Source organism: Augochlora pura, chromosome 7, assembly GCF_028453695.1.
Source record: "Augochlora pura isolate Apur16 chromosome 7, APUR_v2.2.1, whole genome shotgun sequence".
NCBI lineage: Eukaryota > Metazoa > Arthropoda > Insecta > Hymenoptera > Halictidae > Augochlora > Augochlora pura.
The window spans coordinates 15675802-15688188 of NC_135778.1; the positions used below are offsets into that span (position 1 = coordinate 15675802).

General features: G+C 39.9%; 3 protein-coding genes across 3 annotated transcripts; 1 reads left to right on the plus strand and 2 right to left on the minus strand.

The window, feature by feature from the left end:
• Positions 1–13: 13 nt before the first annotated feature.
• On the minus strand, positions 14–2407 carry Grasp65 (Golgi reassembly-stacking protein 2). Its single transcript, XM_078186494.1, has 7 exons — positions 2185–2407; positions 1899–1979; positions 1542–1745; positions 1222–1439; positions 1067–1151; positions 692–992; positions 14–489 (listed from the first exon to the last, which is right to left on the minus strand). Exons 1-7 carry the CDS (start codon positions 2245–2247, stop codon positions 119–121), a joined length of 1323 nt encoding a protein of 440 aa, XP_078042620.1. The 5' UTR covers positions 2248–2407; the 3' UTR covers positions 14–118.
• Positions 2408–2722: 315 nt separating this feature from the next.
• Positions 2723–4238, plus strand: Nf-yb (nuclear factor Y-box B). The gene is made up of 2 exons (XM_078185561.1): positions 2723–3053; positions 3429–4238. The coding sequence occupies exons 1-2, from the start codon at positions 2939–2941 to the stop codon at positions 3974–3976; spliced, it is 663 nt and encodes a 220-aa protein (XP_078041687.1). The 5' UTR covers positions 2723–2938; the 3' UTR covers positions 3977–4238.
• Positions 4239–4272: 34 nt separating this feature from the next.
• LOC144472453 (uncharacterized) lies at positions 4273–10681 on the minus strand. The gene is made up of 4 exons (XM_078185560.1): positions 10087–10681; positions 7181–7789; positions 5212–5361; positions 4273–4994 (listed from the first exon to the last, which is right to left on the minus strand). The coding sequence occupies exons 2-4, from the start codon at positions 7679–7681 to the stop codon at positions 4479–4481; spliced, it is 1167 nt and encodes a 388-aa protein (XP_078041686.1). The 5' UTR covers positions 7682–7789; positions 10087–10681; the 3' UTR covers positions 4273–4478.
• Between the last annotated feature and the right edge of the window lie 1706 nt (positions 10682–12387).

Below are 12387 nucleotides of genomic sequence, written 5' to 3' on the forward strand. Positions count from 1 at the left end.
AAACGCACAAGAGTAGAGTGACACAGTATATTTGTAACATATGAATTGCGCTTTTATTTTCATTCATCAATATCCATTTCGCCATGAAACAAAAATTTGATTAAAAATGGGACTATCGTTACTGTGTTGGTGTCACTGTGGACGTGGGAACCGTGCTTACGCCAGTTAGTTGACTTTGTTCAAAACCTGGCGTGTAGAAAGGTGTATTCTGCGGCAGACTTGTACTAACGGTGATAGGTGGCATGCCGGGTAAAGAAATCGGTACTGTTACTACTTGAGACTGAGGCGGATTAAACTGTACTTCGGTCGTTGTCGTACTTTGAGTTACATTCTGCACACTTGATGGATTATACAACTCTTTAGGTAACTCAACTGCAGAACCAGTTTCACTCGAAATCGTCGTATTAGTTGGGAACGTTGGTAAAGATGGAATAGTAGGCATGCCAGGTATATTTGGCATTGTATTTAGTTGAGGTATAGTATTATTACCTAAATGTAAAAGAAAAAAAATTCTCGTTAATTTATTTCCATTTAATTTTTCGTTCATATTTGTAATTTTTGCAGAAATATTATATTATAGTGTCTCAATAGAATATTTCTGCAGAAATTATAGACGCTAAAAAGTTGAGCTCGTATATTTTGATAGTCAGACCATGAAATTGTATATATTATTTGATTAAAAGTAATTTACCACTCATAAGATTGATAGTTCCTTGATTGGACATTGTATGTGACGCAGTAATGGTTGTAGTAGATCCACCGACAGTAGCTGGATTCAATTGTGGCACAGCATATGTCTGTATAGTTGGCGTATGTATGGTTTGTGGTATTGTAGTGGTTTCAAGTTGAGCTTTGGTAGCAACATCTTGCGATGTAACGTAATTAGGTGGAATGGAGAAACCTGGTGGTATATTTGTCACCATGTTAGTTCCACCAGTGTGAGTTGCGGTTGTAGTTGTTGCGTGACTCAAAACAGTAGACTTTGTGGTACTCTAGAAAGGATTTTAAATAATGGATATAACATTCATTCATAATTTGGACAGTACTTGAAAAATTGATTACGTACTGTATATGAATTACTAGGTTTATGTTCTTGTATATTTCTAATTGGTATTCTATGAAGATATCCATATCCTATTCCACAACCCAAGCTGCAAAATTTCAAACATGTTTGCATAAAATCTGAATTAAAATAAGAAGATAAGAAGCATGTTTACTTACCTGCCTTCTCCGCCCCAAGTATGATTAGGTACAATTGTAACTTCTCTACAAGAATCATCTTCTGTGTTATATACATACAAATTTATGGTACGTGATTCATGTGCCTCTATCAATGTGAACAAATCTTCAGACTCGTGTAATACTGAATCAGCACCAATAATGTAATCAGTAAATGATCGTAAACCTGCTAATTCGGCAGGAGAAGATGGATGTACCTCCTATAAACAATGAACGCACAGAGTTTATAAAAATGTTATTCAATGTTCATAGCACTACCCACTCATTTTTCTATGATTTAGTTACACTTACTGTATACTTACAAGGACATGCCAAACATTTTCATTAGAACCTTCAAAAGAACAAAATCTGACACTAACACCAAGGAGACCCTGTCCACCCCATGTAAGACTGGGTACTACAATACTTTGTCTTACAGATTGAGTTTTACTACTGTACACTGTAAGTGTTAATTTTTTATCTACTCCATTCTTAAGCAGTTCCTTTAAAGTATCATTATCCTGATTCTGTAAAATAAATCAAATGACACATATAAGTTTACTAATAGAATAGCAACTACATATAGACAGATAAAATTTATTCATGTTTGTTTTAAAAGTTAAAATACCACACTTAATATCTAAGATTTTAATAAGGTATGAAATTAATAAAAAACAGACCAAACGGGTGTTCCCAATGGCTACGATAAAGTCGAAGAATGCTTCAAGGCCAGCTTTCTGTCCAGGAGAGCCTTCTTGAACCTATTTTAATTGTACAGATTAAATGAAGTGCTATAATTAAATATAATTATAATTTATCAATGTACACATAGTTAATTTGCGTGTGCACTAAAGTGTTATTGATTTGTTAGGTTCGTTAATTAGCACATTACAGAGATATTCGTTATCAGACAGTAACATTTCAGTTTTTGAAGTACATCAAAATATTCTGACAAATGTTCTTTACCCTCAGTACATGGTAACCTTCTGTTCCACCTCCAGGTATTTCAATACTGTGGGAGGATCCCATTTTCTATGAACAGTCCTTACGTCCCTTGGTTCAAAGAAACAAAAATCATCAAAGCAATCGTCGTCTAAAAATTGATAAATTGAAATACAAAAATATGTAACAGAAAGGTTTCACATAAACTAGTTGGTGACGTTGCTCATCATATGCAGAGAGTACTGTACGATATGCATGCGAATCTTTCAGTGCTGCCAATAGAGAGAATCCTTTTTATACAAAAACTGATTACAAATTTCAGATTTAGTTTAACTCTGTACATATGAAATTTGACTTCTTAAGCTTGCAATATTTAATACTCACTTTCACAAAGCTATATTCAAAAAGGCGATCAGATATTTTTCGAATTGTAAAAAATACTTTTTTTTTACAAATTGAAAAATGTAAATGAAACGGATTAACATTTATTTAGCCCATACATATACAATGACAAACATTGTTATAAAATAGGTACCCGGACCAGTTAAGATATACGGTCTGCCTCACATTTCATCTGTGGTTGCGGCCGCAATTTCAAATTGCAATGTACGTTTTGAATTATGCTTTGCGTCCGCACAGGGACATACGATGTCAGGGTCTATCGACGAACTTGTTTATGCCAGAAAATGAAATAAAGTTGTCGTGAAAACAAAGCGGCAAACAGGTTAAGAGAATTTTAAGTATTCGAACCATCTATTTTCTGTAAGTCAAACTGGAAATGGAAAATAGTGGTGAAAGTGGTGACGATGGAGGACCATTAGGTCCAACCGCTTTCCTTAGTGGAGGCGGTGTTTCTGCATCGTATATTAGCGTACAATCGGACGATATGGAAGGTAGGTTAATTTTGTTTTGATTATCTTTACTTTCAATATAAATAAAAATTCTACAACTTATGTAACATTTATACCATCCCTACATTAATACAATAGTACAGGTTATATTCTACCGTATTTCGTATAGAGGAGAGATAATTTATTAACTTTGTAGAAAATTTGGACAAAGTTCTACATTAATATTGTGTTTTATTGATATAGTTGCTTAGTTACAAAATCGATTTTTTTATTTGATCGTTAATAATTTTTGATACTTACCTTATAATCTACTCGTTGATAATAATTCTAGTTATTTGGAGTTTGTTAATAAAGTTTTTTATTTCCCTAGGTAATTTTATGAAGAGAAACAGAAATTAAATTGATGCTTCTGTTTAGATGACCCTGAAAATACAGACGATTCTAATCATGGAGCCAGTGACCCATTGCAAGGAGCTGGTGGTGGCAGTGGTGGAGGCCCACTTCGTGAACAAGATCGGTTTCTTCCAATAGCAAATGTGGCTAAAATTATGAAAAGAGCCATACCAGAATCGGGAAAAATAGCCAAAGACGCACGTGAATGTGTTCAAGAATGTGTATCTGAATTCATATCCTTTATAACATCCGAAGCAAGTGACCGGTGCCACATGGAAAAACGCAAGACTATCAATGGTGAAGACATTCTATTTGCCATGACAACTCTCGGTTTTGACAATTATGTAGAACCACTGAAAGTGTATTTACAAAAATACAGAGAAGCCACGAAAGGAGACAACCCTCCGGGTACTGGTCCAACAACCAGTAACGGAAAGTCGGAAGCACAGGGGACTATTTATGAGGATCAGTTGTTTGCCATTGCTGCAACAGGATCCAATGCTACCACTTCTGATACGCCTGTTATATACAGTTACACATCAACTGATCAAATGCAGTTTCAACTTTCTTGATCAGTGCACGTTAAAGTAATGCTAATATAAATTATTCTGTGTAATGTGATTTGACTGTCGCATATCGTCGGTGTGCATAATTGCGTTCGTTTTTCTCGCGAAGACTGTGAAATCAATTTTGTGGCATCGATTTCGCGTACGCGAGAACAGATACGAACATTTTAAGATTTTGGACGGATGGTGAGAATTAAGATTAAATGATAACTTGTAAAGAGTGAAACTGAATATGGAAGGAAATAAACGAGGAAGCAGTTAAAGGCTTATTGATAATTACTTGTTTACTTTTTCAAACACGGTAGGGGTAGAAAAACGTAGCCGATTGTTTATTTTTCTATTATTTTTAAGCACTAAGATTCGCATCGAACTAGAATTAGGCTGTGATGGTTTTTTGTTTGCAAGAACGGTTCAGGCCGAATGGAGATTAGATAAATTCTATATTGGACATGAACCGGCAGTTAATCGGCGTGTTGATTTTCGTAGAAAACGTTCGTAAACGGTGTCTTCACTCTGGTAGTTGGGCAGGAGAGAGCAACAGCTCGTGTACTTTTGTGGACGATGATGCTGGACCACTTGAACACGCGGCCGATTGTTGATGTGGCTGTTGTTGTTGTTGCTGCTGCGATGGTGACAAAAGTGAGGCGGTAGGCAATGTTCCGGTTGTTGGCCGCGCTTCTGTTTTCCTCACTTTCTCCTTCTTGTCGTTAGCGACATGACAAAATCGCCAACGGCATTGGCCACAACGACATAAACAGAGGCAGAGCAGCACCCGAAATAGGCAACACAGTAAACCGGCGCACAGTAGCGAAGGACCCACCAGCCTCAATTCCGGACTGAGGAATCCTTTCTCTCCAGTGCCGACAAACGAGATAACTAATCCGAGCGCTGTAGTTCCCAGCCCCGCATACAGTACGGTATTCACTGCCGCACTAACTTCTCCTCTACGACGGTTTGCGTTACTGCTTCCATCTTCTTCGTCATCTTCTCCACTGCTCCCATAACAATAACTTGCGTCTCTTATCTAAAAAACACGTGACAGTATTTAATTTCCAATTAAACAGAATAATGCGAAGTTTATTTATTTCTGTTTAGCTATTTTATAAACGATACAGAAAATTGGTAAACGTTCTTTAAGATCTCTTATAATAATGCTATATTCCAAACTTCCCTTTAAATTTATTATTTTACAGAAAAAAGCTTGCATTAATGGTATTGTATTTAATAAGCGTCAAGTTTACCCTGTTCCTCTTCATCCATCGTCGATGAGCTTCGCATTGTTTTGTCTTGTAACCATCCCCGCGGCATCCATGAGGGGACATAGGAGACATAGGGAGGGGAGAAGGTCTGCTGCATCCTTGCCATGCTGCTTTACCGGGTCCTCCACCACACTGCAATTATTCAACATTGAGGTACTGTTGTTAAATTGACAACAACTCTAATTAGTATTATTCAATCTACTATTCAGAATTTATATTTTAAATAGTCTAATAAATATTAAAGATTTTATCAATGTTTGTTAGTCTAATATAAATATTAAACATTATCTTAGCTATTTTATATACAATATAAGTAAGTAATGAAACATATAAGACAATTACATTATGATTAAGTAATTTGCATCTTTCTCTATCATTTCTAAACATTTTCTGTAGTCTCTTTCGCTATATTATTATCCGTTAATTTATCTCTTTGTTATTTCCTCGTTACTCAGCACATAAATGATAATGTAAAAAACATGCATGCACGTACTAAGTAGAACACAGAAAAATTGGTATACATGTAACCAATCTCAAACACGTATAAACGTTTATACGTACATGTACTGCAGAATTTGTTTACATAAGTACACTGTACTCATTGCAGTCTAATTAACAATGAAAACTTGATTAAACCCACTTTGCGACGGTCGTTTACCTTTGACCATAGAGTACTATGTAGTGCTCTGTGATATAGCTTAATTTAGAATTTATTACTGTTTGACTCAATGCACACTCTTAAGATGAAAAATCACATGATCATTTGTAATATTTTCTCCAACTTCCTTTCGAGTTCCCTAATCTTTTACCAGGAGATGGATATAAATATACAATGCAAAAAGAAAAGAAATAGAAGATGTGAAATATTTTGAAGCACATTTTATAGATTCCGTTGTATCCAAGTTGTTCTTTTCAATGATCACAGTTTTTTGGATAAAAAAATGTTTTATACACAAGGACACAAAAATACTAATATGTATCATGATAAGACAAAAGAAAAAAAGGTCAAACACCAAGAAAATACTACATTATGAATTTCTTTTCTCAAAAGGAGGCACATAAGGTCGATGCAAAGGTAATCAGCTAGGAAAGAATAACAATTACCCACTGATGCCAATAGCTTATCGTTGATGATACAGGACATTGGAATGATTTGATACTTACCCCGTAAACATAAGATCGTGGGGGATATCGTGGAAGCGGCGGAATAAGTCTGGTGGCGAAGTTGGAGGGTAATTCTCTAAAGTTCACCACCTTACCCCCCCGTAACCGTTGCTTCTCCCTTCTAATTAATAAAGCAGCCTGCATTCCGCTCATTCATTTGCCTGTTTTATTGATCGTTAAGATCTCGACCGTCCTTCTCCTCCTCTTTCTCCTTCTCACTTCCTTTACACACGGATACAATTTTCAACTTTTTGTTCCCCTCCTTTGCCCCGTTAGAAAAAAAAATCATAAATCACACGTGTTCCTCCTCAAAGATCTCCTGATCCACCTTGATACCAGGCACTATAACTTACTCCTAACATTGCACTGTCTGCCATTGGTAATAGTCGATGTACGTATGCGCTGATTGGAACCAGTAGAGACATATTAATAGCTAAAATTTACAATGAATGGATAAACAGCTGACGAACCTGGGGCTGTTCAAGGATGCGTTACCGCGGGGATTACATACGCCACCAGACAGCCAATCGATGGTGTGTTCCTACTATATAAGTAAAGGTGTGTGCCAGCAAAGAGTAGGTGCAGAGTGCAACGAGGATTATCAAAATACTTGTACAAGGACTGCACGAAATACATGAAATAGGGTCACCTAGGCAAGAGCGACTAGCACGTGATAGAGAAAGAAGTGAAAGAACAAGAGCTAAAGATAAATAGAGATAGATAGACAGTGAAAGTGTACGGCTATCCTAGAGCAATTTAGTTACCGGTGAAAGAGTAATCTACCCACCTGTAGCTCCGAAGAAGATGGCGATACTCTGAGATCGAGGATCGATGGTGGCGGGAATGGGAAGTTGTTGGATTTAGTGGCGCAAGTAACTGAGCTAGGTGATTCGAGGGACAACGGTGGCGGTGATATCGGGAAGTGGATTGGAGAGACAGGTGTGACCTGCGGAGACTTCTCGACATGACGCCGTCGATCGATGCTCTGATGGAATGCAGATGACGGTGGTTGTGGCTGTGGTGTGGAAGATGGTGGAACAACGTGCGGACGCGCAAACTTGCTCGGGTGGTGGTGGTGTTGGTGTTGATGTTGATGTTGATGTTGATGCTGATGCTGATGCTGATGCTGATGCTGATGCTGATGCTGATGTTGGTGGTAGTGGTGCTGAGAAGCTGGAACTGTCTTCAGCCGTGAGGGAATCGTACCCTCGGCGACGCGTTTGTTTAGCTGCAACCGTTTCTGCTTCCTCCTGTTCGCTATACTGGCGCCACCCGCAGCTGCGTACATCGCTCCGTACCCCGATTATACTCTTCCCGGTTTAACGCCTTCGGGCCAGGCGTTCTCTCTGTTACGATCTTAGGTCCCTTCGCATGGTCTTCCTGTCTTTCTTTTCCTCTGTAAAGGCAAGAAACGTGACGGAAATCCGCCCGCTATCGGCGGCCGTCATTTCTATACTACCGACTAAGTATTCTAGCGAAAAGCACGTGAAAAGCCTTTTATTTACAGCGTTATTTACATATGCGTACTAGACACACAAGTAGCAGCTATGCGTATAGGGGGTACTAGTCTTACTAACTATATACTTGTACGAGTAACTCAAGAGTCTATCGTTTAGTTTTTTCCTCTTCATCATTTCGTCAGAAACGAAAGAATCATTAACGACATCGTACTCAAGTACGTCGAACGTAATATTTTTTTTCTAACGTAAGTAAAGTACTCTATAGGTTCTGATGAAGGAGAAAATATTCTTACACAATGAAAATTTTTGGCGAATTTGAGAGAGGTAAAATGGTATCATCCCCCATTGCAGTTTCCTTTGCTTGGGAGATATTAGATATCCACTACTGTATCTAATTGTCGAAAGTAAGCTCCTACCATCATTTAATATACATTTTGCTGGGATTAGAAATATAAAATGGCATAGTTTTGGTTCTAGTTTTAGATAAGACGATTTTGGTAAAATTTTGTTGAATTCCCTTTCCGTTTAAAGAAATATTTGAAAAGCAAGCACTGTTCGATGTTCTTATTCCATAAACCAAGAAACGATAATGAAATAAAAATCATTTTACTGATTGCAAATGTGTACACGAAGGTTAGAATATTGGTCATAGAATATTTTTTCTTAATTTTTTACCTCATTTGATCAAAGCGTACGTTACGGAGACACCTCTGTATCGACATCTTTTCCGATTTGCTCCTTGACCCATCGATGGGTCAAGTGGTTTCGACACAAATGTAACAAATCGAAAAACCCACTTCTCCCACTTCATTTTTTGCTGCGACACGTTCCAGTTATCCCTTCCTAGACCGCCCAATCATTTTCTTTCCTTTTCCCCACTTCTACGTCCAGCACTTCATCACGTTTATTTCGGGTATCTTCCGCTAGCTATCTTTGTCACCACCGACCCTCCCACCTCCCCTATCGTCTTATACTTCACTCGCATCCTTAACCCTTATAAATTTTCCTCGTAAGCGATCAGTGTTTACATAACCGATGCACAACTTGGAAGAAGGGTAAACAAATCGCTTTTTTTTTTATAAAAAGTATTTCGCGACAAACCACGGGAATTAAGATTAACCAATTCAAATTCATAGCGGACCGTTTTAGAACATTTTCTACCTATAGATACCTATCGAGAAAAGGAATTACAGTCAGGTGAACTAAAGAACTCGCGCAAAGAAGCAAGTGGACAGCGGTGACCACCGTTGTATGTCCATAGGCAACGAACACAGAAGCGATTAAACAAGATACAATAAACTCGTGAATTAAACACAACGTGAAATCAAGTTGCAAGGATGAGAATGCGGGCAAATGCCGCGCGAATCGTAATGATGTTCGGTAAACGTCGCTGTTTAGCGAACCACGGGTGTGTAGCCGTCAAACTGCAACACCCGTGAACCAGAGTGAGATGAAACCGTTTGGTCTCACCCAAAAGGCTACCAAATGCAACATTCAAGTCGAGTGTATCTATGTCGCTTTCAACATATATATATATAATATATATATGTATTGTACATATATACGTCCATGCAATGGTACGTGCGTGCACGAAGCTAGTAAAATAAAGGGGAGGGGATACACAAAGCCAAGTAACGTGAAGTATCAGAAACGGAAAAAAGGAAGGAGAAAAGAAAATAGACGAATATACCGACAGGACTCGCGATGAACAAAAGGGACTCGACAGATAACCTATCCTACTGAGAATCTCCTGAAAAGAAAGGGCAAAATAAAGCGCGTAACAAAAAAGAATAAAAGGCTGGCTGGTGGCCGGCGGGCAACGTCACATTTATTGTTTTCCCTTGTTTTTTTTTTTCACTATAATCTGCTCTTTTTCTCTGCTTTTTCCGCGCTGGGGACACGCGCGTCGACAGAGAGCAATTTTTGTACAATAATGATGTGGACCAACGACGACGACGAGAACGACGGCGACGACGAGAAACAATGAAGGCTACACATTTTCGTACTTTCTTTCTCTCCTCTATCTCTCGGTTACACTCTCTCCCACTCTTGCATCACAAAACACGCACACGCCACGCACCCAGGCACACGATCCCTCTTTTTCTCGCTCATTTCGCATCGCTAGCAACTGCTGCAGCAACGTCGGCGGCGGTTCGACGGCGGCGGCAGCGACAGCAATAGCAAAGCAGGCGTCAATCAAGTCAGCCAGCCAACACCAAAATGCTGCGCGTACCAACGGACTCGGGGTAACCAATGCACCGTGTGTTCGACCTGCCTCTCTCCGATCCCTTCGGTTTGACTACGTGGACGACATTTTCCCCGTTCGTTGCGTGCCTTTCCGTTCTGTCCTTTTACAATCGCGGCGCACTTCTATATCTCTCCGTTTTCTCTCCCTCCGTTCGTTTCCTTCAAATTCGTCTTGTATCGCCTTCGTTCGCTTCCTTCTTTTCCTTCTCTTCTCTCCTATTCCTTTTAGTCACCGCCTGTCGCGATTACCAGTCGAAACAAAATAACGGTCACGGTGCGCGGGGACCAGTAGCCACGCACACACACCACCAGCGGAATCACCGGAGAGGACACACGCACGCACACATAGGGCCGGGGGGGAGTGGGTGGGGGAGGGGCACGCGCGCGATGGGGATACGCGGGGCCACGAATCCAGGACACGATCCCCCGTGTGCAGACGGCGCGTATCACTCGCTCGTCGCGATTAACGCAGCCTCCATCGCTAGACCGCACCTTCGTGGACGCGCCCGTTTCTACCGAGCAACCACCGAGCAACCACCGACTGAGCACCGCCACCGATCGCGCGCGCTGCTACCTCTCTGCCCTCCAGCTCGCCGATCCGCGCCCTCCCACCCTCTCTCCTGTTGCCCTCGCACGCGCGCTACGTCGCTCGATTACGTACAGCAGAGCGTACAGAGGCTCGCAAAAGTAACAGTACACCCCTTCCCCTCCCCCCCTCCCTCGCGGAATACCACTGGCCATAAATTAGACATGTAAATAAAGTTCCGACTACCACATAATACCGCATGGACGATCGACAATCGTTCGGACCGCCCCAACAATGGATACACGATCTTGAGTCTTAAATCTCGTTTTATATCTCCTTCGATCTACTAGTTTCATTTGTATCGAATGTTCCCTATCAGTGGGCTACTAGGTAATCATTTATAGTTTGGTCCTCATCTCTAATTCTGATGAAATTAAAATATGTTGCTCCGCTCGACATTTTGAACAACTCTTTTTTTTGTAGAAAATATCTCTCTCTGCATTAGTTTCCTAGATACGGGTATAGTCATTGTGTAGAACATTTTGAAAATGATTGCCCATAATTATTTCTTTAGATTGAAAAATAGAACGTGCTATCCGCGATTGCGTGTGCATGTTTAGAGATATGTTCAGACAGTTAGAAACTCGAGATTTGGTATTTCCGATTTTAGAAGTCAGTATTACTAATTGGCTGCGGTTCCTTTACTACTGTCAAACATATCGGCTGCTAGTACTACTTAGAGGATTGCCCCTATTTTAGGCAACCGCAGTCCGACATAGCACTTGCCGCTTCTACTTGTGAACAGGCGCCTTATAATAGGCAACCATTGTCTGATGCATCACTTACTAATTCCACTTGTAATAGGGGCCCTTTCAACGGGCAACCATTGTCCGGTATATCTGCGGGTAGTTCTACTTCGAGATAGTTGCCGCATTTGCAGTATCTGCAATATGTACATTACGAGTTTCATATCAGAAGCGCATTTACAACTGGTAATTACGTTTTATTACTTATAAATCCTTGAAAATTTTCACATATGCCACTTTCCTTTATACAGATCTGAGAGCGCTCAATATCAGGCAGTGGATATTCGTACTACAATCAGTCACGCACAATCGGTATCCGCTTTATTTCGTTCCATTCTTAACTAAATCGTAACTTCGAAGCGTATCGATCAGCTCTACAGTGGAAAGGAGTTTCAATAGTGAAACGAATGCTTAACACTTTCACGCACGGCAAAGTTTGCTTTCATCGCATAGTATGGGAAACTCTAGCTATAGATTCTGTTATAAGGCGTATTTAACCGTGGTCGATTTCTACCGAATCGCATCAACGAATCAACCGTTTAAAGAATCGTACAATTTAATAAATTATCATTTTCATAAATATTGTTTTCGATAACACAAATCGCCGTTTCGTAGAGACGTGGAATGAGGTTTCTGCATTAACACAGTTTGAGGATATGCGGAGAAATTCGAATTCTTCAAACCCCCGAAGTAAAATGAATAGGTTAAAGGTTATTTTTTAAAGTAGACCATGAGCTATATCTCGCGTCCAGGCTTAACAGTTTGATGGTCAAATAGGACACGTAAGTAGGATAATGCACTTCCGATTCGAAATGTTACATGCAACGTCGCCTCCCCGCCCTCTGTCCTTATTTTATGCGCGACGATATAATATTCGATAATATTCATGAACCGCGGGAATCGTTCGCGATTGATAGATATAGGACGATAGGCAGTGCTCGAGTGTCGATTGTTG

Bases quoted from the DNA above. Each gene is read 5' to 3' on its own strand.
- Nf-yb (XM_078185561.1), top strand. From the start codon at position 2,939: ATGGAAAATAGTGGTGAAAGTGGTGACGATGGAGGACCATTAGGTCCA. The intron at 3,054-3,428 runs GTAGGTTAATTT...GCTTCTGTTTAG, and splicing joins ACAATCGGACGATATGGAAG to ATGACCCTGAAAATACAGAC.
- LOC144472453 (XM_078185560.1), bottom strand. From the start codon at position 7,681: ATGTACGCAGCTGCGGGTGGCGCCAGTATAGCGAACAGGAGGAAGCAG. The intron at 5,362-7,180 runs GTGGGTAGATTA...GAATAATTGCAG, and splicing joins CATCTTCTTCGGAGCTACAG to TGTGGTGGAGGACCCGGTAA. The intron at 4,995-5,211 runs GTAAACTTGACG...CGTGTTTTTTAG, and splicing joins GATGGATGAAGAGGAACAGG to ATAAGAGACGCAAGTTATTG.
- Grasp65 (XM_078186494.1), bottom strand. From the start codon at position 2,247: ATGGGATCCTCCCACAGTATTGAAATACCTGGAGGTGGAACAGAAGGT. The intron at 1,980-2,184 runs GTAAAGAACATT...CAATTAAAATAG, and splicing joins AAGGTTACCATGTACTGAGG to GTTCAAGAAGGCTCTCCTGG. The intron at 1,152-1,221 runs GTAAGTAAACAT...GAAATTTTGCAG, and splicing joins ACTTGGGGCGGAGAAGGCAG to CTTGGGTTGTGGAATAGGAT.